The sequence below is a fragment of the Mytilus galloprovincialis genome, chromosome 11 (assembly GCF_965363235.1).
Source record: "Mytilus galloprovincialis chromosome 11, xbMytGall1.hap1.1, whole genome shotgun sequence".
Lineage (NCBI taxonomy): Eukaryota > Metazoa > Mollusca > Bivalvia > Mytilida > Mytilidae > Mytilus > Mytilus galloprovincialis.
The window spans coordinates 1,151,866-1,178,513 of record NC_134848.1 but is presented as its reverse complement, the minus strand read 5'-3'; the positions used below and the strand labels follow the sequence as shown (position 1 = coordinate 1,178,513).

Sequence of the window (26,648 nt, the reverse complement as noted above, 5' to 3'; positions counted from 1 at the left end):
GAAAAGCTCACTTGGCCCTTCGGGCCAGGTGAGCTAAAAATTAAAAAGATTTTCCAAAATGAAATTTTGAACTATATGTAATAAAATTAAGATAAGAAATATAGCGGTTAGCAGGCAATATTTCTATAAGCAATTCATTGATAAAACCAGAGGATTCTGAACGTCTGACAAAAAGGTCAAAAACAAGAGTAGCGAACATTCTTAAACTTCCAAAAAGAATCAAAAGGCCAAGAAATCTATATAAAATTGTTTAAGAATAGAAAGTCCAAAACATGATACATTTGTATGTGTATATGTTCATCACAAGAATATATAATAGGACAACATGCCCTTTTAGCACTACTATAAATTCTGTGAACCATGAAATAAAATCAGGGTAAAAACCATAATGTCCCTAGTTTTAAGTTGATGTCACCAAATTACATGGTTAGCTAACTTAGCCAAAAGTTTCATCTTGAGAAAGTTTAAATTTCACGCTATCCACATTTCTATGTTCAGTGAATACAAAAATTGGGGTTAAATTGGTAATTTGGTTTATAGCTTTCAAAGTAAACATTATAATAAACATGTGTACTATTAGTTTCAAGTTGATTTTAATGAAAAACTACAACCTGATACGATAAAGACTGACAGACAGATGCTCAACAGAAACCATAATGCCCTCATACAACTGTTGTCATGGTATTATAAAAACACTAATAATTAATTTAACAAGTTACATTTATCACTTTGAGTAGAGCAAAAAATCATTTGGAATGAAACTGGTTGCTTGATTTGAACTCAAATTCACAATGTAAAAATGTCCTACCACATACACAGCTACTTTTGCATAGGTACTATTTCTGTACAAAAAATTTGTAGTATTGGAATATATTCAGTACTATTTTGTTACTCTAAAATTATTGTAATAATTAAGTACCTGTATTTTACAGTACTTTATTTGTACTTGAAATTTAGGTACTATAGATTTTTGGTTACTACCGTTACATTTTCAGCATTTTGAAAGTTTTCTATTTCAAATCTCTTAAAGTTATGATTTTCAAACATGAAATATTGTATTATTTCTGTACCAAAATATTTAGTACAAATCAAGTACTGTAAAATTCAAGTACCTAAATAATTACAATAGTTTTAAAGTTAAGAAATAGTACTAAATATTAATAGTAAATTTCCAGTACTGCATTTTTTTTGTACAGAAATAGTATCTATGCAAAAGTAGCTGTGTAGAAGGTAACCTGTCAAAAAACATTAAGTCTGGAGCTCTGGAGTGAAAAAAACCCAGATATTTGAAAATAGTCTTTTGTACTAAACACACCAAGATCAGAAACAAATCAAGTTTAGAAAATGACTAGGGGTAAATGACTTCATATAATGAGGCTCCCGCAGGGTCAAAAACGACCTGCGACCTCTGGGCTTTTTAGAGGCGAAATCCGACCTGAGGGCCTTCTAAAAACGACCTGCGACCTGTAAAATTTGGAAAAAAACGACCTCCCACTTACTTCCGTCCTCTGTGTTGGAAAAAACGACCTGCGACCTGTACATTTCCCTTAAAAACGATCTCTCGACAAATTTAAAAGCAACCTTGCAACCTGAGGGGGGTACCCTGTGGGAACCTCTATAATAATGTTAGATGAATGGATGTTAATAAAATTGTATATCTAACACAATGATGTATCATAAGACCTTATTCTGAAAAGAATCTAACCAAGAGTGTTGATAAAAAGTATCTAAAACTATTTGACATAACACCAATATCTTACAGGCAAAATGGGAGAACAAAATGAGTTCTTATGGTCTAATCTTACAAAATGTTATAAAATGCCCAGGTTCAAAATTAATTAACTAACTTATGTATCAAAACTGTTACAAAACAACTTAACAACATAAACATATTATAGCACCAATTACACAATGCTTAAAATCATTTGATGACAAACATATAACTCAGTTAAAATGTTCATAAACATTCTTCTCTTCTACAGTTCTCTCCCCTTGTTTGTCTAGCATGATCATGATGATTGGTTTTTTTTCAAGACATTTCTGACTCATCCCACACTGCATAACCACGTTTCACCATTTCTTGAGCAATATTAACATCCTGTTAAGTAAATAATGCATTAGGTTCATTGATTGATTGTTGCTTAACATCATAACGTGACGGTACCCAAATTGCACCTATTTTGACAGTTTTTTCACCTACGTTCTTTTATGATAAAGACAATAATGTCCATTCTGTGTTTATTTTGTAGCCGTATCCTTTTTTATTATATAGGCATACCAATTTGATTTTTAATCCATATGGAATCATAGAAAAATTGGTCTAAACTGACCTTCAAACCATCAATGATTCTGAAATGAGGAGTACCCAAATTGCATCTATGCTTAAATTTGCATCGTCAAAAGTCGAATAACAAGAGCTTTTGTTTAATTTCTTCAAATATTTTGAACAATTGGATATAAGTCCATGCTTACTCTTCATTTTTTTTAAAATGGGTACTTGTAACATATTGTATTTGATCATTTTAAAAAGATGACGTTTTGATGATGTCGCATGGCGACGTTTCAGTACATTTTGCCTTTTCAGTAAACACTTCATCTATTGATAAATACTGTGAACGTTTTGTGCATATCTAAATATTTTCACCTATGTTGAAAGATGTGCAAAGTATCAAATCATAAAAATACAAATTGTGTAGTCTCTAGGAAATCTTCTAAGATGTCCACTGCTATTTTTGCTAAATAGGTGCAATTTGGGTACTCGGTGCAATTTGGGTACTGTTACGTTACATTTTAATATGCAGGAAAGTATTTTATTTTGTGTCTCCGTTTTCAAAATATTAGACAAATCTATGTTCTATGTTCAGCCATGTCTTGGTTGGCAGTCACGGTCATCAGACATTTCTTTTAAACTACCCAAATAATGTGTAACGATATCGCCTCGTCTTAGTTATAAGTTTTGGGTTGGAACTAGCTCAAGCAATAAAAACACGTCTTACGTTGACGACATTTAATAAAAGAGAGCGAGTAAAACAAAAAGGCATTTCCGGACATCACTTGTACAATTCCGTAAAACATACAAAACTGAATCACACATATATAATACATATATATCTAAATATATAACAGATGAATGTCACCAAGTTGGGTTAAATTTGGCTTAGTAGTTTCAAGTTTTTGTAATATTTAACAGACAACAAAAAATCAACATTAATGGGCAATAACTCCAATAAGGAGTCATCGGATGATTTTCCCCATGATGTCAAAATTAAAGATGGTGTCTTGCTGAATAATTTTGCTTGTTTAAGTTTCTATATATATCTATTATCAGTTGGTTCAATATCTTTAATTGTTTTTACATAGGCGGTAATGGTAACGTTTTTTCCTGTAGCTCAGTCCATATCATAAACTTGGATATGTATGATAGCTCGTTTCGAAGCTGTGACATTTTCACATATGTGGTTAAATTTTCGGGGTACGAAGTGAGATTACTTTTTCCGTAAATTAGCAAACCCCGAACATCCTTTTGTGATGCGGCTCCTTGTGGTAAAATATCCCCTTTTTAACACAATAAGTTCTTTGAAAATTTAATACTTTGAACACATTCAATAGCTCCAGTTTTTACACATTTATTCTATGTTCCTCTACTTTCCTAATCACCACAAATAATTAAGTTCAGTCATTTGTTAAAAATAGAAACATGTCCAATATCACTACACAGAGATTTTTTCTTTACACGTGACTTTTGAGTTCCTCATTTCGAGGCGCATTAGGGATGTTGTCCCAGTTGCAGGGATCTCCATGGATGAAAATTGAACGATGGAGGAACTTTCACCATTACAAACCGTGACTACGCTGTACAGTGTAGCGCGATCGAAAGTATTTTATCCCTCCATACAACAATGATACAAGGAATGGTGAACATGCTAATTCCTTACTTATTTAAATCATATTTATTTGAATTTTCATTATAGAATTAGAAGTATCAATATTTTCATTTATGCGTCTTATTTTGTACTTCTTAAAAAAGGGGGATGCTGATTGCGTAAGTCAAAATAAAGCACGTGTTCGACTTGTTAAAATGTTTTCTTTGCAACTGGATTATTAATTTATTTATTTAATCTAAATTATCATAATCATTTGCTGAAACTTAGTTGATTAATTCGACAAATGGATCGTCTATCCTCAGATAGTATTCTCCTGTCTGGTTTGTTGATCTATCTGTACAAGCTCAGGTACAAGTGATTAGCGATCTTAATCAGGATATCCCTCAGGCGTTAGAACTGTAAGGGTTATGCAATTACATGCATTTGATTATAATTGATAAAAAAAAAATGGCGTCGGGCTACAAAAAACGATGAAGTTTTGAACGATGGCAGAAGACAATTAAACGATGGTGCAAGACAATTTAACGATGGCGCGAGTCATTTGACGATGGCGCAAGACATTGGAACGATGGCGGGGCGCCATCGTTAAACAGGCCATGGAGATCCCTGAGTTGTTCTAATTAAGGCAAAAATGCAAAAAAATGGTTAAAATCATCATCAAAACCGCAGTAACTCTAATAAGCAGTGGCCTGACCTTTTCAACCATGTAAAACTCACAAGTAGAACTTGTTTTGCTGCTCATTTTTGCAATTTAAATATTCTCTTCATCTATTATAATTTTCCAGATAGAAGGCAAACATGAAAATAAATGGTTTAAATTGTCATTTAAGAGCAATAATTCTTGAAAAGTCATCTGACAGTTTTAACATATTAAATATACATTTTTACCTCTGTCAGATTTTCTTTAATTATAACAACCCCTTATTTTTAAGACCATTACATACCTGATCTGTATTTGTGTCCATCAGTTCTAGTACCGGTACAATACCCATACCGCTGGTAGATTGAAGATGATTTATTTTCTTGGCCATTAAAACCTTCCACTTAGCAGCATATGTCAACTCATCAAATACTTCTATCGAGTCGTCACTCCATGTGTCACCTGAATAAACAAATTTACATAAATTTTTCAAAACTAAGATTTATAAAGGCAAATTTTTTTTATGAAACTAAAATCAGTGGCGGATCCAGAAGTTTTCATAAGAGGGGGCCCACTGACTGCCTAAAAAGGGGCCTGCTCCAGTCATGCTTCAGTGATTCCCTATATAATCAACCAAAATTTTCCCACAAAAGGGGGGGGGGGGCCCAGGCCCCCTGAAAATCCCTCTAAATCCACCTCTGAAAATAGATTTGGCTTGTTATATAATTTCACTTAAAATTTTAGGAAAAATATTAACTCTGACCGGTTGACAAAAAAATATAGTTTCAAGAAATTTGAACCACACAATTTACATGAATAATTTTATTGGATATGTAGCAGTTTGACAAACACTAAGTTTAATCATTGAAAAGCTTGATGTCTCTATTCTTACAGTGTTTGATTAAAACGTTAGGCTGATCATTATAGAGTTAATTCCCCCCTGAGATGTTCTTTGCCCTTTTAAAAGTGTTCTTAGATTTGTACATTGTGTACTTTGTCATTGATGTAAGTGGTAGTTTGTTTGGGCCAATCTGATCATGTGTTATTTCCAACTGATTTTTACAGTCTTTTTACATGTTGTGCAGTTACACCATGATTCCAAGTAAGAGGAGTCTACACCTTGCCAGGTTCTTAAAATGTCTGACATAATTAAGTTACATTTTTATCCTTCAAAATATGATGGACAGAAACTAAAAGATCAATGTATACAAATTTTAACTCTCAGGGGTTAAAAAATCCACTAGCCCGACGCCCGGGACTACAGCATTTGGACCTCGGCAACCTAAACTTGTAACCCAATATGCCTGACGGACTAGTAACAAAACATTCGTGGCGTTTTCAAAATAGAAAGTGGAAAATCCTCTCATCACCATTCTATCTTAGCTAATCATCCGAGATTCCCAGAGTTTGAACTGATTTTGTAAAAGTTTTAAAATAGAACAAATAACTTGGTGTGGATCCCGTACTTTCAATATCGATTTGTCATTACAGGGGGTATTTTACACTGCTTATGCAACCGGGAAATATAATGTAACCTGATTAATAATTTATGCAATTTTATGTGAATCCCTTTTTACAGTAAAAACCTGACTTTCGTCAGATATAAATTTGTAACATGTGCACATGTTATGGACGCCATTTTGTTTTTATTTGCAAATTGAAGAAGCCTCCAGAACCATAACCGAAACATTTAAAGTCTTCAGAAAACCTAAACTTGATGCAATAATATGTCATCAATCATGATTATCTTCATTAATATTCAAATGGATTCGATTTTAAAGAAATAAAATTTATAACAAAAACAATTTTATGTTTAGAGATTGATTGCTCAGTTTGTAGTCAATTTATAGCCCACAATTAGCTTACCTGTGATAAATGTAAATATATGGATATTACCGTACTTCCTTTATAAAACAATTATAAAAAACACAAACTATGAATGGTGATATTTAATCACATAAATATTTTAGGTCATTTGATTTATTTTAATTAAGAGAATTTTGAAACTGAAAACAAATATGATCATTTCACATAACCAGCTGATAATTCTTTTACACAAACCTGATGATGTATTTGATAAAAATCACTCCAATCCTTTTATATACCTATATACTATAGCAGTGGTCAAGAATTGTACCATATCGGATTTGGTCAACTCTTTATTACAGTATAGTCAAGGAATATTCAATTATCAACGAATTGAATATATCTGCTAATGGGATTTTTTTTGGCTGACATCAGTTTTTGGTATCCAATTTGCTAAAATCTACTGTACAATGGATAAAAATTATAAAGTTTATAGAATTCATTGTATTTTGCAGCAAATTTTGTAAGGCATACTCGGGCTAGCAGGTCAGTTTTGTTGGGCTAGTAGTTCTTCCAACAGGGCTAGTAAAATCCTGCTACCAATTAGCCCTGGGCTAGTGAGCTATAACAAAATTTCTTAACCCCTGACTCTCCTAAGGCATTTTTCTATAGAAATTTCAAAACCTCAATTCAGACAGGGGTGCAAATTATAGAGTATTATAAGAAAGAAATAAGAGAAAAACACGATTTCACAAGGTTTCTTTACATTCTGACATGTTTGTTATTGAAAATGTAAAGGGTGTCCTTAATTTAAGTACAGAAATTTCACATGCTGCTCTATTCACTTCTTTTTAAAATAAGCTTTTATATACAACATATTTCCAATTAAGGGGGCTCACGGGTATAAATCATTTTTCTTTTAAATATAGGATTTCGCTTTTTTTTTTCTATAAACTTTATCCTATACTTGATAAAAAAATATTTTAAAAATGGGGTCACCGTTCATTTTAGCTCACAATCTGTCTTCCAAAGAAGCCTGTATTTTTGTTGAGGTACTAGTTTTTTGTTGTTGAACTAATAGGAGAAAAAAAAGGTAAGTTTGAAATAAAAAAAGAACTAAATTACAGAAATCCCTTAAATTTTACAATAGTTGAGTTTAAGTTCACCTTATTTGAAAAAGTAATAAAAAATTTAGATCACCGATGAATCAAAAAAGATATTTCAATTTCAATGCAAATTTTTTTTTTTTAAATCACCAAAGGGAGATAAGTTGGGGCTTTTCAATGATATAAATATTTTAAAAGTCATTTGGGGCCAAAATGAATTGATTTTATAGGTTGATGTTTGCACCATATCATAAAGTAAAATCTTTTGTATCCTCTATCCTCCTTAAGGAATAACTATGGTTTTGTTATAACAATCATCTGTTCAAATACAGCAGCACTCTATTCTATTCTAATGATATGGTCTTAAATTTTAGATTAAAACATTTGAAATATCCTGGAAACATGGGCTGTGCTATACATTAAAATTTTAGATACAGCTTTCCCCCCTTTTATGTTGTTTCACTTTAGACAATTATTTGTTTTAACTGAACCCCTCGACTGAAACATTTTCTGTAACTTAGACTTAGCTGTCAGATAGATATGTACCAATATAATTAGGAGATAACTGTATTGTATTTTAAGCTCTGAGGGCATCAATTGGTGATTTGATGGTCGCAAACTTAGTTTACAGGCGACGCGCTGATGCCGTGGAGCTTAAAATACAATATTGTTATCTCCATTCTAATGAAACTGACAAAAAACAATGTTGAAACATGTATTTAAAATCTATAATATATTGTCTGCGCTTAAGCGTACGTTCCATAGCATCAATTATCAATTGATGCCAGCCAGATGCCATGAAAATAAGTGACGTTATCCAATCAAAATGAACGTTACAAACATTGTTGCATCAGAATTAAGATTAACTTACCAACTGGTTTGACATAAGCCAGATTACATTCTATAGCTTGGAATGGCAATGCCTCAAATTCAGATCTGAAAGAACAAAAAATTATAAGCTTATGGTACCTGTGTCAAATTACTGGTGATGATCAATATCAAGTCATTGAACAAGGGGAGATAACAACTGTAATTATTTTACATTTAATATATTCTCCATTTTGATTCAATGTTTTCAATGAACTGTGTCCACAGATACATATTTCATTAAATAGTTATCACAGGTACCAGGATTATAATTTAGTACATCAGAAGCGTGTTTCGTTTACATAAGACTCATCAGTGACGCTCATATCAAAATATTTATAAAGCCAAACAAGTACAAAGTTTAGTTATGGTTACCAAAGTAGTCTACATGCTGTTGCAAATATAAAAGTTGCCTCTAATTGTTTTTTAAATTAAAATGTAGACTGACAGGCTCATTTTTCATTTCAAACTCTATATATATGATTGTGACTAAGATTTGTTCCAATCAAAAAGAGGAGAAAAATATTTAAAGAGTTAACAGACAATGGATGATAAACAAGAATGTGTCCCAAGTACATGGATGCCCCATCCGCACTATCATTTTCCATGTTCATTGGACTGTGAAAATCGGATAAAATCTCTAATTTGGCATTAAAATTAGAAAGATCATATCATAGGGAACATGTTTACTAAGTTTCAAGTTGATTGGACTTCAACTTCATCAAAAGCTACCTCAATCAAAAACTTTAACCTGAAGCGGGACAGACAGACGAACGGGCAGAACATGGACACAGGGATTCCCCTGGCAAGGTTGGCTGTTGCTGATGAAAAAAACAGACAATGCTCTGTGAATATTGCCGTTAGTTGCCCCAAGCACGCAAATAAAAAGTCTGCTTTGAATGTGGGAACAACTAAGTTAGGTTATGCACCAAAAGAATAAATAACAGATCAACAAAAATGATTAAATACAGTGTTAATGTCTCCTTCAAAACAAAGGACACCCACTTTGTATTATGCAGCAAACTCTTGATATTTAAGGCATACTAGGGCTAGCAGGTCAGTTTTGATGGACTAGCAGTTCTTCCAACAGGGCTAGTAAAATCCTGCTGCCAATAAGTCCTGGGCTAGTTAGCTGTAACAACATTTTTTAACCCCTGTTTACATTTGTAATTCCAGGGCCTTTTATATCTGAATATGCGGTATGGGCTTTGCTTATTGTTGAAGGCCGTATGGTGACCTATAGTTGTTAATTTCAGTGTCATTTGGTCTTTTGTTGTCTCATAGCCAATCATACCACATCTTCTATTGTATATGTTCAATGCTTGGATGAATAAAATTTGATCCTCAAAGGAAGTCAGAACTATTTACCTCAGTCTTCGAACCTTGTTGTAGGGGAGATAACCACTGTCTCCATAATCAACATACAACAGATCTAAAGTGTCGCCCTCTACCCCCATCACCTTGGCTCTATACTATTTACCTTAGTCTTCGAACCTTGTTGTAGGGGAGATAACCACTGTCTCCATAATCAACATACAACAGATCTAAAGTGTCGCCCTCTACCCCCATCACCTTGGCTCTATATTATTTACCTCAGTCTTCAAACCTTGTTGTAGGGGAGATAACCACTTTCTCCATAATCTACATACAACAGATCTAAAGTGTCGCCCTCTACTCCCATCACCTTGGCTCTTAGTATTTACCTCAGTCTTCGAACCTTGTTGTAGGGGAGATAACCACTGTCTCCATAATCTACATACAACAGATCTAAAGTGTCGCCCTCTACTCCCATCACCTTGGCTCTTAGTATTTACCTCAGTCTTCGAACCTTGTTGTAGGGGAGATAACCACTGTCTCCATAATCTACATACAACAGATCTAAAGTGTCGCCCTCTACTCCCATCACCTTGGCTCTTAGTATTTACCTCAGTCTTCGAACCTTGTTGTAGGGGAGATAACCACTGTCTCCATAATCTATATACAACAGATCTAAAGTGTCGCCCTCTACTCCCATCACCTTGGCTCTATACCATGAGGTATCGTTCTCAAACGGTGCAGCTACCAGATCTCCTGTTGATGGGTTTGATACATTGTAACCCTGTAAAATAAAGGCTCTTTAACAACACAACACTGTAAGATAAACACCACTTAACATCCTCAACCAGAATGATAAATGCTATCATACATTGTAAAGCTATTAGATACATGCTATCATACATAGTAAAGCTATTAGATACATGCTATCAAACATAGTAAAACTATTAAATACATGCTATCAAACATAGTAAAGCTATTAAATACATGCTATCAAACATAGTAAAGCTATTAGATACATGCTATCAAACATAGTAAAGCTATTAGATACATGCTATCAAACATAGTAAAACTATTAGATACAAGCTATCAAACATAGTAAAGCTATTAGATACATACTATCAAACATAGTAAAGCTATTAAATACATGCTATCAAACATAGTAAAACTATTAGATACATGCTATCAAACATAGTAAAGCTATTAGATACATGCTATCAAACATAGTAAAACTATTAAATACATGCTATGAAACATATAACCATGGAAATAAAATTGGGAAAGGAAATGGGGAATGTGTCAAAGCGACAACAACCCGATCATAGAGCAGACAACAGCTGCATGCTTTTAAACATATTACAATAACATTGTCAAAACAAGAATGTGTCCAAAGTACATGGATGCCCCACTCGCACTATCCTTTACCATGTTCCATGGACCGTGAAATTGGGTAATAATCTAATTTGGCATTAAAATAAGAAAGATTATACTATAGGGAACATATGTACTAAGTTTCAAGTTGATTGGACTTCAATTTTATCAAAAACTACCTTGACCAAAAACTTTAACCTGAAACTCCCACTTTCATTTTCTATGTTTAATGGACCGTGAATTTGGGGTCAAAAGTCTAATTTGGCTTTAAAATTAAAAAGATCATATCATAAGCAACAAGTTTACTAAGTTTCAAGTTGATTGGACTTCAGCTTCATCAAAAACTACCTTGACCAAAAACTTTAACCTGAAACTCCCACTTTCATTTTCTATGTTCAGTGGACCGTGAAATTGGGGTCAAAAGTCTAATTTGGCTTTAAAATTAGAAAGATCATATCATAAGCAACAAGTGTACTAAGTTTCAAGTTGATTGGACTTCAGCTTCATCAAAAACTACCTTGACCAAAAACTTTAACCTAAACGGACGGACGAACGGAAGCACAGACGGACGGACGGACGAACGGAGCCACAGACCAGAAAACATAATGCCCCTCTACTATCGTAGGTGGGGCATAACAATTAATAACGAAACCACTGAACAACATAATTTCCCCAAAACAAACTGATATATCCCGATAACAAGATTTTTTATGGTGTTATACTGCTTGAATTAGTGTAACAGCATACACTTATAAGGTTTAAGGCGTTCATAATAAATAAAAGTACATGCAATCTTCAGAAAATCAATTTGTATATCTTGTATGCAAATTCCTTGTTGAAAACAATATGGCGGACATTATATTTTGTATACAAGACATACAAATCAAATTCTTGAAGTGAAATACACTTTTATTGAGTAAAAATGAGTAATATCTTTAGTTAATATTCTTTAATATTGTTAAAAGTAGTATAACACCATAACTAGAGGCTCTCAAGAGCCTGTATCGCTCACCTGATTCTACTTGGGTTTTTGAAATCATATAAAAAAATATAAAATTTGACTAAAAGTGACAACACAACCTCATTTATAAGGAAAGGAACATGTTTAATTTCATTCAAAAGTCCCCCACTGGCGGCCATCTTGGATGATGGATCGGCTACAAAGTAACAACACTTGGTCAGCACCTCATAAGGAACATTCATGCCATGTTTGGTTTTATTCCATTCAGCGGTTCTCTAAAAGAAGTCATTTGTATGCATTTCCCATAGGGTCCTATGTTAAACTAAGTCCCCTGCTGGCGGCCATCTTGGATGATGGATCGGCTACAAAGTAACAACACTTGGTCAGCACCTCATAAGGAACATTCATGCAATGTTTGGTTTTATTCCATTCAGTGGTTCTCTATAAGAAGTCATTTGTATGCATTTCCCATAGGGTCCTATGTTAAACTAAGTCCCCCGCTGGCGGCAATCTTGGATAATGGATCTGCTACAAAGTAACAACACTTGGTCAGCACCACATTAGGAACATTCATGCCATGTTTGATTTCATTCCATTCAGTGGTTCTCTAAAAGAAGTCATTTGTATGCATTTCCCATAGGGTCCTATGTTAAACTAAGTCCCACGCTGGTGGCCATCTTGGATGATGGATCAGCTACAAAGTAACAACACTTGGTCAGCACCACATAAGGAACATTCATGCCATGTTTGGTTTCATTCCATTCAGTGGTTCACTAGAAGAAGTGATTTGTATGCATTTCCAATAGGGTCCTATGTTAAACTAAGTCCCTCGCTGGCGGCCTTCTTGGATAATGGATCAGCTACAAAGTAACAACACTTGGTCAGCACTCCATAAGGAACATTCATGCTATGTTTGGTTTCATTCCATTTAGTGGTTCTCTAGAAGAAGTCATTTGTATGCATTTCCCATAGGGTCCTATGTTAAACTAAGTCCCCCGCTGGCGTCCATCTTGGATGATGGATCGGCTACAAAGTAACAACACTTGGTCAGCATCCCATAAGGAACATTCATGCTATGTTTGGTTTTATTCCATTCAGTGGTTCTCTAAAAGAAGTCATTTGTATGCATTTCCCATAGGGTCCTATGTTAAACTAAGTCCCCGGCTGGCGGCCATCTTGGATGATGGATCAGCAACAAAGTAACAACACTTGGTCAGCACCTCATAAGGAACATTCATGCCATGTTTGGTTTCATTCCATTCAGTGGTTCTCTAAAAGAAGTCATTTGTATGCATTTCCCATAGGGTCCTATGTTAAACTAAGTCCCCCGCTGGCGGCCATCTTGGATAATGGATCGGCTACAAAGTAACAACACTTGGTCAGCACCCCATAAGGAACATTCATGCTATGTTTGGTTTTATTCCATTCAGTGGTTCTCTAAAAGAAGTCATTTGTATGCATTTCCCATAGGGTCCTATGTTAAACTAAGTCCCCTGCTGGCGGCCATCTTTGATGATGGATCAGCTACAGAGTAACAACACTTGGTCAGCACCACATAAGGAACATTCATGCCATGTTTGGTTTCATTCCATTCAGTGGTTCACTAGAAGTAGTCATTTGTATGCATTTCCAATAGGGTCCTATGTTAAACTAAGTCCCCGCTGGTGGCCATCTTGGATAATGGATCGGCTACAAAGTAACAACACTTGGTCAGCACCCCATAAGGATAATTCATGCTATGTTTGGTTTTATTCCATTCAGTGGTTCTCTAAAAGAAGTCATTTGTATGCATTTCCCATAGGGTCCTATGTTAAACTAAGTCCCCGGCTGGTGGCCATCTTGGATGATGGATCGGCAACAAAGTAACAACACGTGGTCAGCACCTCATAAGGAACATTCATGCCATGTTTGGTTTCATTCCATTCAATGGTTCTCTAAAAGAAGTCATTTGTATGCATTTCCCATAGCGTCCTATGTTAAACTAAGTCCCCCGCTGGCGGCCATCTTGGATGATGGATCGGCTACAAAGTAACAACACTTGGTCAGCACCTCATAAGGAACATTCATGCCATGTTTGGTTCCATTCCATTTAGTGGTTCTCTAGAAAAAGTTCAAAATGTAAATTGTTAACGCCGGACGACGACGACGACGGACGAAGGACGCCAAGTGGTGAGAAAAGCTCCTAAAAAGTAGCATAACACCATAAAAAATCTTGTTATCGGGATATATCAGTTTGTTTTGGGGATATTATAAAGGTTCTTGTATTTTGTGGGAAATCGTGGTACTGTTATGGGTAGGGGTTCTATATTCTGGTCCTAGATAGACATTTGTAGTTGTATTTTATGTTTATAATCAATTTATTTTGTGCTTTTTGTCTCTTTGCTATTTTTTTGTACTGTATAGTAACAATTTTTCATGTGGTTTTCAGGTTAGAAAATAATTTCTGACATATTTTTAGGAGGTATAAATTTTTGTGATTCAATTCAATAGGCAGAACTATCCTTAGCAATCCTTTGACATTTCTGATGAATAATATTAATTGATTCTTTCCCTAGACCCAGTATACTTCTACTGACTGACATAGTTTTATAGTCAGTCCATCACGTACAAACCTGTGGCATTTCTGAGGTATAAAATGAAGTGATTCTATCAACCAAGTTATCCAACTCCACAGACATAGAGGATAGAATTTGGACCCAAAATAGTCCTGGGTTAGCCACAGCGGACACATAGACCTCAATATAGTCTCTGCCTGTGGGCCATCCTCTTACTGCTGGATGGACAGTGGGCTCTGGTCCTGTTGGATGGACAGTGGGCTCTGGTCCTCCATTAGCTTGATCTGGAAATAGAAAGGTCTAAGTTAGCCTTATGTATTAACACTTTAAATTTTACTGATTAAAAGTATTAAAATTAGTTCTCATGTTCTAATTTTTAACACATATCAATACAGCTAACTTGTTATTGTGTAGAGTTGTCTCATTGGCAATAATTTTACATCTTATTATTTCTTTATGAGAACCTTGCAAATACTGGGAGTGAAAAACATAAAATATCTCTTCTACCTATTAAAGTCATAAAAAACGAGTGACCGGTGAAAAATAATATTATTCCAATTCTTCAACCAATGCATACAAACATCATAAACTTAGTCTTCTGTCACGATTTTATTATTTTTTCGCATAAATTTCGTGTAATCGTCATTTTTTTTTCAATCGGTCAGTGTTGTAGTGAAAGTATGGCAGGTAATTAAAGTTCGTGTTTTGAAGCCGAAGTTTAACGATTGTCACCTGTTTGTCAAAAATCAACAAAAAAACATGGATATTGAGCAAGTGTTTAACATGTACAATCAGATAAATAGTTTATTTTAAGGACATCCATGTGTATTGAAATCACCGGATCTTTACGAGATGGGTCAGACGGAGGTCACTTTACATACGGAAAATATGTCGAGGGAATTGCTTCCTGGAAAGGAAACAATGAAAATAAAGTTAATTTCTTCTTAATATGAACAAATTAAAGAATTTTCTTCAGAAAAAAGTATATGTACATAAGTTTTATAATGAAAACTATCCATTGAGTTATAAAAAACATATGCATAATTTTTTTTTCAATTTGAGGTTTCTTGTGACTTTAATCATAAATTTACAAATGAATCCACAGTATATTACAATGACCAGTATTACCATGGTTACTAGAAGACATGTCTGTCCTTCCCTCAGACTGCTTGTCTTGTACATGTAGTTTTGGTTTTTGTCTTTGTTCTCTATTGGCCTCCATTACAGCTTTCTTGGCTCTGAATAATTCCTCATCATCTATCTTCTCTTGAATCATAGACTGGAATATAGTTAATTGTGTTAGTATGGCTTAGAGTTATCTCCCTTCATCAAAACAGTGACTCAATTTATAAGAAATTATGAAGAGTAGAATACATGATTTGGAAAGTTGTCTCTGCTTTACAATAAATACATCTCTTTTTTCTGATGAAATACCGTTACATTTCTCTGTTAAATTCATAAATTGTCTTGAACCAGGGTAAACATTTTTCTGGATCTTAACTCCCCTTAGCTAACTCTATATTTTCTTTGGTACCAGAAATATGTCACTTTGTTTAATAATTCCCCAACTTAACTCAACTAAGGTATATATAACTAACTCTATATTTTCTTTAATACCAGTTGTAGGTCACTATTTTTCTGAATCCCTGCTTCCCCTTCTTTACTCATCTTAGCCAGCTCTGTTTTCTTTGGTACCAGTAATGTGTGACTATTTGTCTGAATCCCTGTTTTCCCTTAACTCACCTTAGCCAGCTCTAAGTTTTCTTTGGTACATTGTACCAGTAATAGATCACTATTTTACTGAATCTCTGTTTCCCCTTCTTTACTTACATTAGCCAGCTCTATGTTTTCTTTAATACCAATAATAGGTAACTATTTTTCTGAATCCCTGTGTCCCCTTCTTAACTCATCTTTATAGCAAGCTCTATATTTTCTTTGGTACCAGTAATAGGTCACTAATTTTCTGAATCCCTGTTACCTCTACTTAACTCACCTTAGCCAGCTCTGTTTTCTTTGGTACCAGTAATAGGTCACTATTTACTGAATCCTTGTTTTCCCTTCTTAACTCACCTTAGCCAGCTTTATGTTTTCTTTGGTACCAGTAATAGGTCACTAATTTTCTGAATCCCTGTTACCTCTACTTAACTCACCTTAGCCAGCTCTATGTTTTCTTTGGTACCAGTAATAGGTCACTATTTACTGAATCCTTGTTTTCCCTTCTTAACTCACCTTAGCCAGCTTTATGTTTTCTTTGGTACCAGTAATAGGTCACTAATTTTCTGAATCCCTGTTTCCTCTATTTAACTCACCTTAGCCAGCTCTATGTTTTCTTTAGTACCAGTAATGGTGACAGTTCTCTCAGACTCTCTATAATCATCACATGTTCTGTCAACGTAAACTTTGGCTTTAGAAGTTCGTGACATCTGACGAATAGTGTCCCCATTTCTTCCTGTTAAAGATTTATCACACATTTATTATTTTCTTCCAAGATTTTTTATACAGAACTAAATGCACAATATCTAATATTTCTATTTGTCAGTTGTTTATCATTTGTTCTATGGTTTGGTAGCTTTTGATTTTGTTACTTTTTACGGACTTCCCGTTTTCGAATTTGTCTTGGTATTTTTGTTATACTTTTTTTCAAGAAGGTAATTGGGGTGTGCAGCATTTATAAATTCAAACACCTTTTAACAGATCCTTTATTCACCTATAATTCAGAAACAATAACTATCAAGTTTTATTTACCTATAATTCTACCGAGACATTTCCCAGGAACCACCATTTCTTCAGTAACAATAACAGGAAGTTCTCCGATGATTTTTCTGATCATATTTTCTGCCATCTGAGCAGCTTCAGGTGTCCCTCTGATAACAACTCCTCTTTCTTCCTGAGAATCTCTCTTGTTATCTGTAAAATTAACTCTGGCTCCAGACACCTGTTGTATCTATAAATAGAAATTATTAATTCTGGTTCCAGACACCTGTTGAATCTATAAATAGAAATTATTAACTCTGGTTTCAGACACCTGTTGAATCTATAAATAGAAATTAACTCTGGCTCCAGATATCTGTTGAATCTATAAATAGAAATTAACTCTGGCTCCAGAAATGATTTGAAATAGCAAATTACAGCAAAATGAAATACTATGTTAGTTTAGATAAACATATTTATTAAAAGTAGATAGGAAAACAAGTTATTGCAACTTATATTAATCCCTTTCCACTTTGCCAGTGCGAGTGCTGCCTTGTAGTGGCATTAGCCTGCTCTTTTTTGAAATCAGGGTGTCTTTTAAGTGATACGGCTTATTCTTAACATGAGTCAACCATTTATTGTCCCCTTTCTACAGACTATTATCGTTCTTCAAGACCATACCCACAAATGATGTCAAGGGAGAGCCAAAAATTCAGTCCCTGAAATTATTCCCTGGAGCGGATATCAAACAAGGAACTTTTGCGTTAGTAGGCTGATGCACTAACCACTACACTACGGCTCTCTTAATACTATTCAATCGAGAAAAAAACACATTTTCTGGTTAACTAGTTAGTTTAAATAAATAAGATAATATCATGAATATATATAATGTGTACCTCCTTAATCATAGCTCCCTGTCTACCAATAACAGCTCCTACAGCTTTAGGTGGAACTTTAACATCAATAACTGTTTGTCGAGAGGTGGCCATCTTTTCTGCAGTTTCTTCTTCTTCATCGTCTTCAATGAGATAAAAAAATAATGTTTTTTTGTAAAGAATTCACTAAAAGAAAGGATTATAATTAACAATGATTGAAACCAAAATAAATAAGAATCACAAGATAAACTAATGTTTCAGGGGAGAAGTTTTCAAAAACAGATAAGAACAATGGACTGTAGCAAAGGATGACCCTATGGCCACTGAGGTGAACAAAAATGATGTCTCTATGGCCACTGAGGTGGACAACAAATGTTGGCCCTATGGCCACTGAAGTGGACATGAAAGGATGGCCCTATGCCCACTGAGGTGGACAACAAATTATGGCCCTACGGCCAATGAGGTGAGCATATTAATAAATATAATCATACCATCGTCTGTACCACGTAATAACCAATAACCTAGTAACAACGTAGTTGGTGCACCAATCAGTAGCAGGAGTTTATTCCTTGTTGTCAATTCCATTTTCAGTAGCTGGTTGATGCTATGTAAATCTTTACATTTTTTCTGAAAAGAAATAAAATGACTTAAAGGTTACATTTAAATAGTAAAGAACTTTATAATTCAATGCAAAAAATGTTGGTTAGTTTACTTTACAATTTAAATCAATTTTGTTATCCATCACTGAGGGTGGTACTGCCCTTTACCGTCAGGCATCATACGGTCAATTTCGGCTAATGTTAGCGTCGAAATTCGTCAGATGTCTCAAATAATTATCGTTATTTGGAAAAAAAATAGCGTGATTCGTCAACTTCAGCTGAATTTTTTATCCTCTAAAAGAAAGTGTAAGTTTTATCGTCATGCACTAAAAATTACCGTTAACATCATTTGGTATAAATATTTTACCGTTATACATCATGAAGTTACCCCCATTACTACCCTCATCACTGTCCATAAAATTCATAATTCAACAAATTAATTTTACTAAATTAGGCAATATAGGACATGTAGCAAAGGTGTACTGACATAAGTGGTCTCTAAACACATTAACTCCAAATGGAGCTTTCGTTAGTAGAAGCCATATTAACTATGTGTATCAGTGTCAGAGAAAAATATGAAAGCATAAAATTATAGTACATGTATATATCATGTATATGTTACAGTGAATTTGTATAATCAGTGATTATGTAGAATCCCTGAAATTTTCAGGGATTATGTAGAATCACTGGCTAGTTTAGGGATTATATATAATCACTAAAATTTTCAGGGATTATGTATAATCACTAGAAAAAACGTCAGGGATTATACATAATAACTGAAATGAAGAAATAGTTTTATTTATAAAGAAAATGAATAAAAGTAAAATAATGTATTTTATAAAACCACACAAAAACATCATTATAAAGTAACATCAATTGTAAAATGTTAAGCACAATATATCAAAATGATGACCCCAATTTTTTAAAATGTTAGACACACTATATTTAAATGTGAAACACAATATATTACGATAATATGCTTCACATCTGTTTTTACCACAATATCCACTTTTTAAAAAACCTTTTCCTGCACATATCATATCAGATTTTAACGATATGCGTAAGAGAAATAAAGTGTTCAGTAAAAACATCTGAAAGTAACCCCCCCCCCCCCCTCCCCCAAAAAATAAAAATAAAATAAAATTGGGAATTTGCAACCTTGAACTGGTTTGAGCAAGAGAGATACCATGTTTTGTGGCCAGGCGATATTCTTTTTCAGACTTTTTGTGAACAATTGCCATTATGTTTTGTAGGTTTCCCTTTCCCTTTTTTATCCTGTGGAAATTGAGAAGGGAAATGGGGAACGTGTCAAAGAGACAACAACCCGACCATAGAACAGACAACAGCAGAAGGTCACCAATAGGTCTTCGATGCAGAGAGAAACCCCAGCACCCGGAGGCGTCCTTCAGCTGGCCCCTAAACAAATATGTATACTAGTACAGTGATAATGGACGTCATACTAAACTCCGAATTATACACAAGAAACTGAAATTGAAAATCATACAAGACTAATAAAGGCCAGAGGCTCCTGACTTGGGACAGGTGCAAAAATGTGGTGAAGTTAAACATGTTTTTGAGATCTCAACCGTCCCCTTATACCTCTAGCCATGTATCACAAATAGCATGCTTTGTGGATTTACAAAAAGAGCATGAATATCCATAAACTAGAGGCTCTAAAGAGCCTGTGTCGCTCACCTTGGTCTATGTGCATATTAAACAAAGGACACAAATGGATTCATGACAAAATTGTATTTTGGTGATGGTGATGTGTTTGAAGTTCTTACTTTACTGAACGTTCTTGCTTCTTACAATTATATCTATAATGAACTTTGCCCATTAGTAACAGAGAAAAATATTTGGTAAAAATTTACATAAATTTACCAAATTAATGAAAATTGTTAAAAATTGACTATAAAGGGCAATAACTCCTTAAGGGGTCAATTGACCATTTAGGTCATGTTGACTTATTTGTAGATCTTACTTTGATGAACATTATCGCTGCTTACAGTTTATCGCTATCTATAATAGTATTCAAGATAATAACCAAAAACAGCAAAATTTCTTTAAAAATTACCAATTGGAGGGCAGCAACCTAACAACCGTTTGTCCAATTCATTTGAATATTTCAGGGCAGATATATATTGACTTGATTAACAATTTAACTCCTTGTCAGATTTGCTCTAAATGATTTGGTTTCAGAGTTATAAGCAAAAAACTACATTTTACCCCTGTTCTATTTTTAGCCGTGGTGGCCATCTTGGTTGGATGGCCAGGTCATCAGACACATTTTTCAAACAAGGTACCTCAAAGATGATTGTGGCCAAGTTTGAATTAATTTGGCCCAGTAGTTTTAGAGGAGAAGATTTTTGTAAAAGATAACTAAGATTTACGAAAAATGGTTAAAAATTGACTATAAAGGGCAATAACTCCTAAAGGGGTCAACTGACCATTTCGGTCATGTTGACTTATTTGTAAATCTTACTTTAATGAACATTATTGCTGTTTACAGTTTATCTCTATCTATAATAATATTCAAGATAATAACCAAAAACGGCAAAATTTCCTCAAAATTACCAATTCAGGGGCAGCAACCCAACAACGGGTGGACCGATTCATCTAAAAATTTCAGGGCAGATAGATCTTAACCTGATAAACATTTTTATCCCTTGTCAGATTTCCTCTAAATGCTTTGGTTTTTGAGTTATAAGCCAAAAACTGCATTTTACCCCTATGTTCTATTTTTAGCCGTGGCGGCCATCTTGGTTGGTTGACCGGGTCACACCATACATTTTTTAAACTAGATACCCCAAAGATGATTGTGGCCAAGTTTGGATTAATTTGGCCTAGTAGTTTCAGAGGAGAAGATTTTTGTAAAAGATTACTTAGATTTATGAAAAATGGTTAAAAATTGACTATAAAGGGCAATAACTCCTAAAGGGGCCAACTGACCATTTCGGTCATATTGACTTATTTGTAAATCTAACTTTGCTGAACATTATTGCTGTTTACAGTTTATCTCTATCTATAATAATATTCAAGATAATAACCAAAAACAGCAAAATTTCCTCAAAATTACCAATTCAGGGGCAGCAACCCAAGAATGGGTTGATCGATTCATCTGAAAATTTCAGGGCAGATAGATCTTGACCTGATAAACATTTTTAGTCAGTTTTCCTCTAAATGCTTTGGGTTTTGAGTTATAAGCCAAAAACTGCATTTTACCCCTATGTTCTATTTTTAGCCGTGGCGGCCATCTTGGTTGGTTGACCGGGTCACGCCACACATTTTTTAAACTAGATACCCCAATGATGGTTGTGGCCGAGTTTGGTTCAATTTGGCCCAGTAGTTTCAGAGGAGAAGATTTTTGTAAAAGTTAACGACGCCGGACGCCGGACGCAAAGTGATGGGAAAAGCTCACTTGGCCCTTCGGGCCAGGTGAGCTAAAAATTACAATTTGTCTGTATTAATTTTTGTTATCAAACAAAGAATCATTAAATTATTCATAATCCCTGAAATCATATTAGGGAATTTGTAGAACATGTAGAATAATTATTGAAATGTTCAGGAATTATGTAAAATCACTGGCCATTTTCAGGGATTATATATAATTACTAATGATTTTAGTGATTCTAAATATTCCCTGAAAAATCAGGGATTCTACATAATTCCATCTTCGCTAGCCAAGAGTTACGATCCACACCTGCTCTCTCCACCCTTGGCGGATTGAGATAAAATTTCGGAGACACAGGATTAGGATTTTCATTGGCTGCAGTCGAAACTCGCTGCATCCAATCAAAAAGCGTCTATTACATGATCATGTGTAAATGTAGAAGGTGTTTCTAAACAATTGCCACGTGTTTATTGTGCAACAAGTCTTTACATTCCTAAACATACTACTATATTTAGTGACAACTAGAATGTTTTTAATCAACTATTAGAAGTTCCTGTGAATGTTTCATGCACAAATGCATGAATGTTGACGTATATTTTCGTTTCCGGCTTTACCAAGTGTGTAGAATCTAGACGCTACCGTGTTTTTACCTCCAAATTGAAAAGTTCAAGTGCTACCGTTGGTCAAGAATAATGTATTCGGAATGGGCGTGACTTTAACATTCCGTTAGATGGCGCAACATTGTTTTAACAAATGTTGGCTTAATCTGCCAAGGGTGGAGAGAGTGGGAGTGGATCGTAACCCTTGGCTAGCGAAGATGACATAATCCCTGATTATACAAATTCACTGTAACCAGTCAGGGATATAACACTATAGGGTTATTACAGGAAAATAACATACATTTGTTATTGTGGACTAAAAAATCAAAGAACTGTGATAACATACGTATGTTACATGTTTCAAAGGGACAATATACATCAAAAGTTTAGTTAAAATGTATACAAGTTCTACATGTTCTATTGATATTACTATTGTCTTTATGCATACTTAACTATTGAAAGATGTAACAGTTCATAGTATTCCAATTTTGAATAGTACACCTATATGTTATTACAGAAAAAATATGCCTGTAATAACTAAAGGGTGTTATCACAGCTTCTCTATATCACTTCAAAGCATTTGCTCAGACAAAAATCATACTTAATTACAATGTATTTTAATTCATTGTAAGAAATAATGACCAGAGCATGTAATGAGGTTCTGCGCAAGTTTCTCAGTAATTCCCAAGTGTCTTATATAATAAGTTACATTCCTTTAATAACTAAGCCTTGTTATCACAGCTAAGTTAATTCCTTAATAGCCTTGTCTCATTGATTTACCATGGTTTATAATCAAAAATGAATTAATTCAATTAAACTAGAGGCTCTAAAGAGCCTGTGTCGCTCACCTTGGTCTATGTGCATATTAAACAAAGGACACAAATGGATTCATGACAAAATTGTATTTTGGTGATGGTGATGTGTTTGAAGTTCTTACTTTACTGAACATTCTTGCTTCTTACAATTATATCTATAATGAACTTTGCCCATTAGTAACAGAGAAAAATATTTGGTAAAAATTTACATAAATTTACCAAATTAATGAAAATTGTTAAAAATTGACTATAAAGGGCAATAACTCCTTAAGGGGTCAATTGACCATTTAGGTCATGTTGACTTATTTGTAGATCTTACTTTGATGAACATTATTGCTGTTTACAGTTTATCGCTATCTATAATAGTATTCAAGATAATAACCAAAAACAGCAAAATTTCTTTAAAAATTACCAATTGGAGGGCAGCAACCCAACAACCGGTTGTCCAATTCATTTGAATATTTCAGGGCAGATATATATTGACTTGATTAACAATTTAACTCCTTGTCAGATTTCCTCTAAATGATTTGGGTTTCAGAGTTGTAAGCAAAAAACTACATTTTACCCCTGTTCTATTTTTAGCCGTGGTGGCCATCTTGGTTGGATGGCCAGGTCATCGGACACATTTTTCAAACAAGGTACCTCAAAGATGATTGTGGCCAAGTTTGAATTAATTTGGCCCAGTAGTTTCAGAGGAGAAGATTTTTGTAAAAGATAACTAAGATTTACGAAAAATGGTTAAAAATTGACTATAAAGGGCAATAACTCCTTAAGGGGTCAACTGACCATTTTGGTCATGTTGACTTATTTGTAAATCTTACTTTGATAAACATTATTGCTGTTTACAGTTTATCTCTATCTATAATAATATTCAAGATAATAACCAAAAACGGCAAAAATTTCCTCAAAATTACCAATTCAGGGGCAGCAACCCAACAACAGGTTGACCGATTCATCTGAAAATTTCAGGGCAGATAGATCTTGACCTGATAAACATTTTTACTCCATGTCAGATTTCCTCTAAATGTTTTGGTTTTTGAGTTATAAGCCAAAAACTGCATTTTACCCCTATGTTCTATTTTTAGCCGTGGCGGCCATCTTGGTTGGTTGACCGGGTCACGCCACACATTTTTTAAACTAAATACCCCAAAGATGATTGTGGCCAACTTTGGATTAATTTGACCGATTAGTTTCAGAGGAGAAGATTTTTGTAAAAGATTACTTAGATTTATGAAAAATGGTTAAAAATTGACTATAAAGGGCAATAACTCCTTAAGGGGTCAACTGACCATTTCGGTCATGTTGACTTATTTGTAAATCTAACTTTGCTGAACATTATTGCTTTTACAGTTTATCTCTATCTATAATAATATTCAAGATAATAACCAAAAACGGCAAAAATTTCCTCAAAATTACCAATTCAGGGGCAGCAACCCAACAACAGGTTGACCGATTCATCTGAAAATTTCAGGGCAGATAGATCTTGACCTAATAAACATTTTTATCCCATGTCAGATTTCCTCAAAATGCTTTGGTTTTTGAGTTATAAGCCAAAAACGGCATTTTACCCCTTTGTTCTATTTTTAGCCGTGGCGGCCATCTTGGTTGGTTGACCGGGTCACGCCACACATTTTTTAAACTAGATACCCCAAAGATGATTGTGGCCAAGTTTGGATTAATTTGGCCAAGTAGTTTCAGAGGAGAAGATTTTTGTAAAAGATTACTTTAATTAACGAAAAATGGTTAAAAATTGACTATAAAGGGCAATAACTCCTAAACGGGTCAACTGACCATTTTAGTCATGTTGACTTATTTGTAAATCTTACTTTGCTGAACATTATTGCTGTTTACAATTTATCTCTATCTATAATAATATTCAAGATAATAACCAAAAACAGCAAAATTTCCTCAAAATTACCAATTCAGGGGCAGCAACCCAACAACCGATTGACCGATTCATCTGAAAATTTCAGGGCAGATAGATCTTGACCTGATAAACATTTTTACCCCATGTCAGATTTGCTCTAAATGCTTTGGTTTTTGAGTTATAAGCCAAAAACTGCATTTTACCCCTATGTTCTATTTTTAGCCGTGGCGGCCATCTTGGTTGGTTGACCGGGTCACGCCACACATTTTTTAAACTAGATACCCCAATGATGATTGTGGCCAAGTTTGGTTCAATTTGGCCCAGTAGTTTCAGAGGAGAAGATTTTTGTAAAAGTTAACGACGACGGACGACGGACGCAAAGTGATGGGAATAGCTCACTCGAGAGCTCACTTGGCCCTTTGGGCCAGGTGAGCTAAAAATTAATTATCAAGGCTATGCATTTAGCTTCTGCCCAAAGTCTCAAGAGTTCCCTAAAGTCCACTATAGATTAAATAATTTTACAAATAACAAACATATGTTATTACAGATTTAGAAAATTTAAGGAAAAGTATCTGTAATAACACACGCAAGTTATTTTCTGTAATAACTCTATAGAGTTATATCTCTGACTGGTAACATATATACCTATTTTACTAAATTAGTGTATGCTTGAAAAGTGTGGTCTTAGAATTTTTTTTGTATATTTTGCCCTGTATTCTGTATTATTTATGCCCCTATAATTGTGCTTAATGCCATATAACACTGCATAATGGGGCTTTTCCTCTGTAAAATTTGATTTTGATATATGAGGGGGGATAAGACCTTTATCGGGACTCCGGGATTGGGTGTTTTTAAGGTTGGGATTTTCGGATTTTCGGGATTGACACTTTCAGGATCCGGGAATTCTTTTTATTTAATTTCGGGACCTCAGGATGGGATTTCGGGATCGGGACCCCTCCTATCTCCCTCATATATGCTATGTATTCACAATTTTCCAGATGCACAGGTCTGTCTTTACTCGGAGTTAATTTTGAGGTGTAAATAAAGCCATATTTGTTTCAGCTATAAAATTCACAACATGTCAGGCTCATTTATTTTTTGCAGAAATCAGTATAATGAAATATAATGGAATAATTGATAAGGACTTTTCCTCTTTGGCATTTATCTGCCTCATGTTTAATTATGATCTGTTAATATTAGGGTATACATTAAAAATAAACAAGCTTACAAAATACAATCAGCAAGGGTAGTCAAATTGAAACTGAAACTAGAGAAAGCATGGGACTTCCGGTTTTGAGGATGAATAA

At 34.4% G+C, this 26,648-nt stretch overlaps 1 protein-coding gene across 1 annotated transcript; it reads right to left on the bottom strand.

Moving 5' to 3' along the window:
* Positions 1-1,883: 1,883 nt before the first annotated feature.
* LOC143052011 (tudor and KH domain-containing protein-like) lies at positions 1,884-26,588 on the bottom strand. Its single transcript, XM_076224984.1, has 12 exons — positions 26,570-26,588; positions 18,562-18,697; positions 18,092-18,213; positions 17,250-17,448; positions 16,814-16,953; positions 15,633-15,783; positions 14,562-14,788; positions 10,229-10,401; positions 9,672-9,776; positions 8,308-8,372; positions 4,829-4,986; positions 1,884-2,098 (listed from the first exon to the last, which is right to left on the bottom strand). Exons 2-12 carry the CDS (start codon positions 18,653-18,655, stop codon positions 2,030-2,032), a joined length of 1,503 nt encoding a protein of 500 aa, XP_076081099.1. The 5' UTR covers positions 18,656-18,697; positions 26,570-26,588; the 3' UTR covers positions 1,884-2,029.
* Positions 26,589-26,648: the final 60 nt, after the last annotated feature.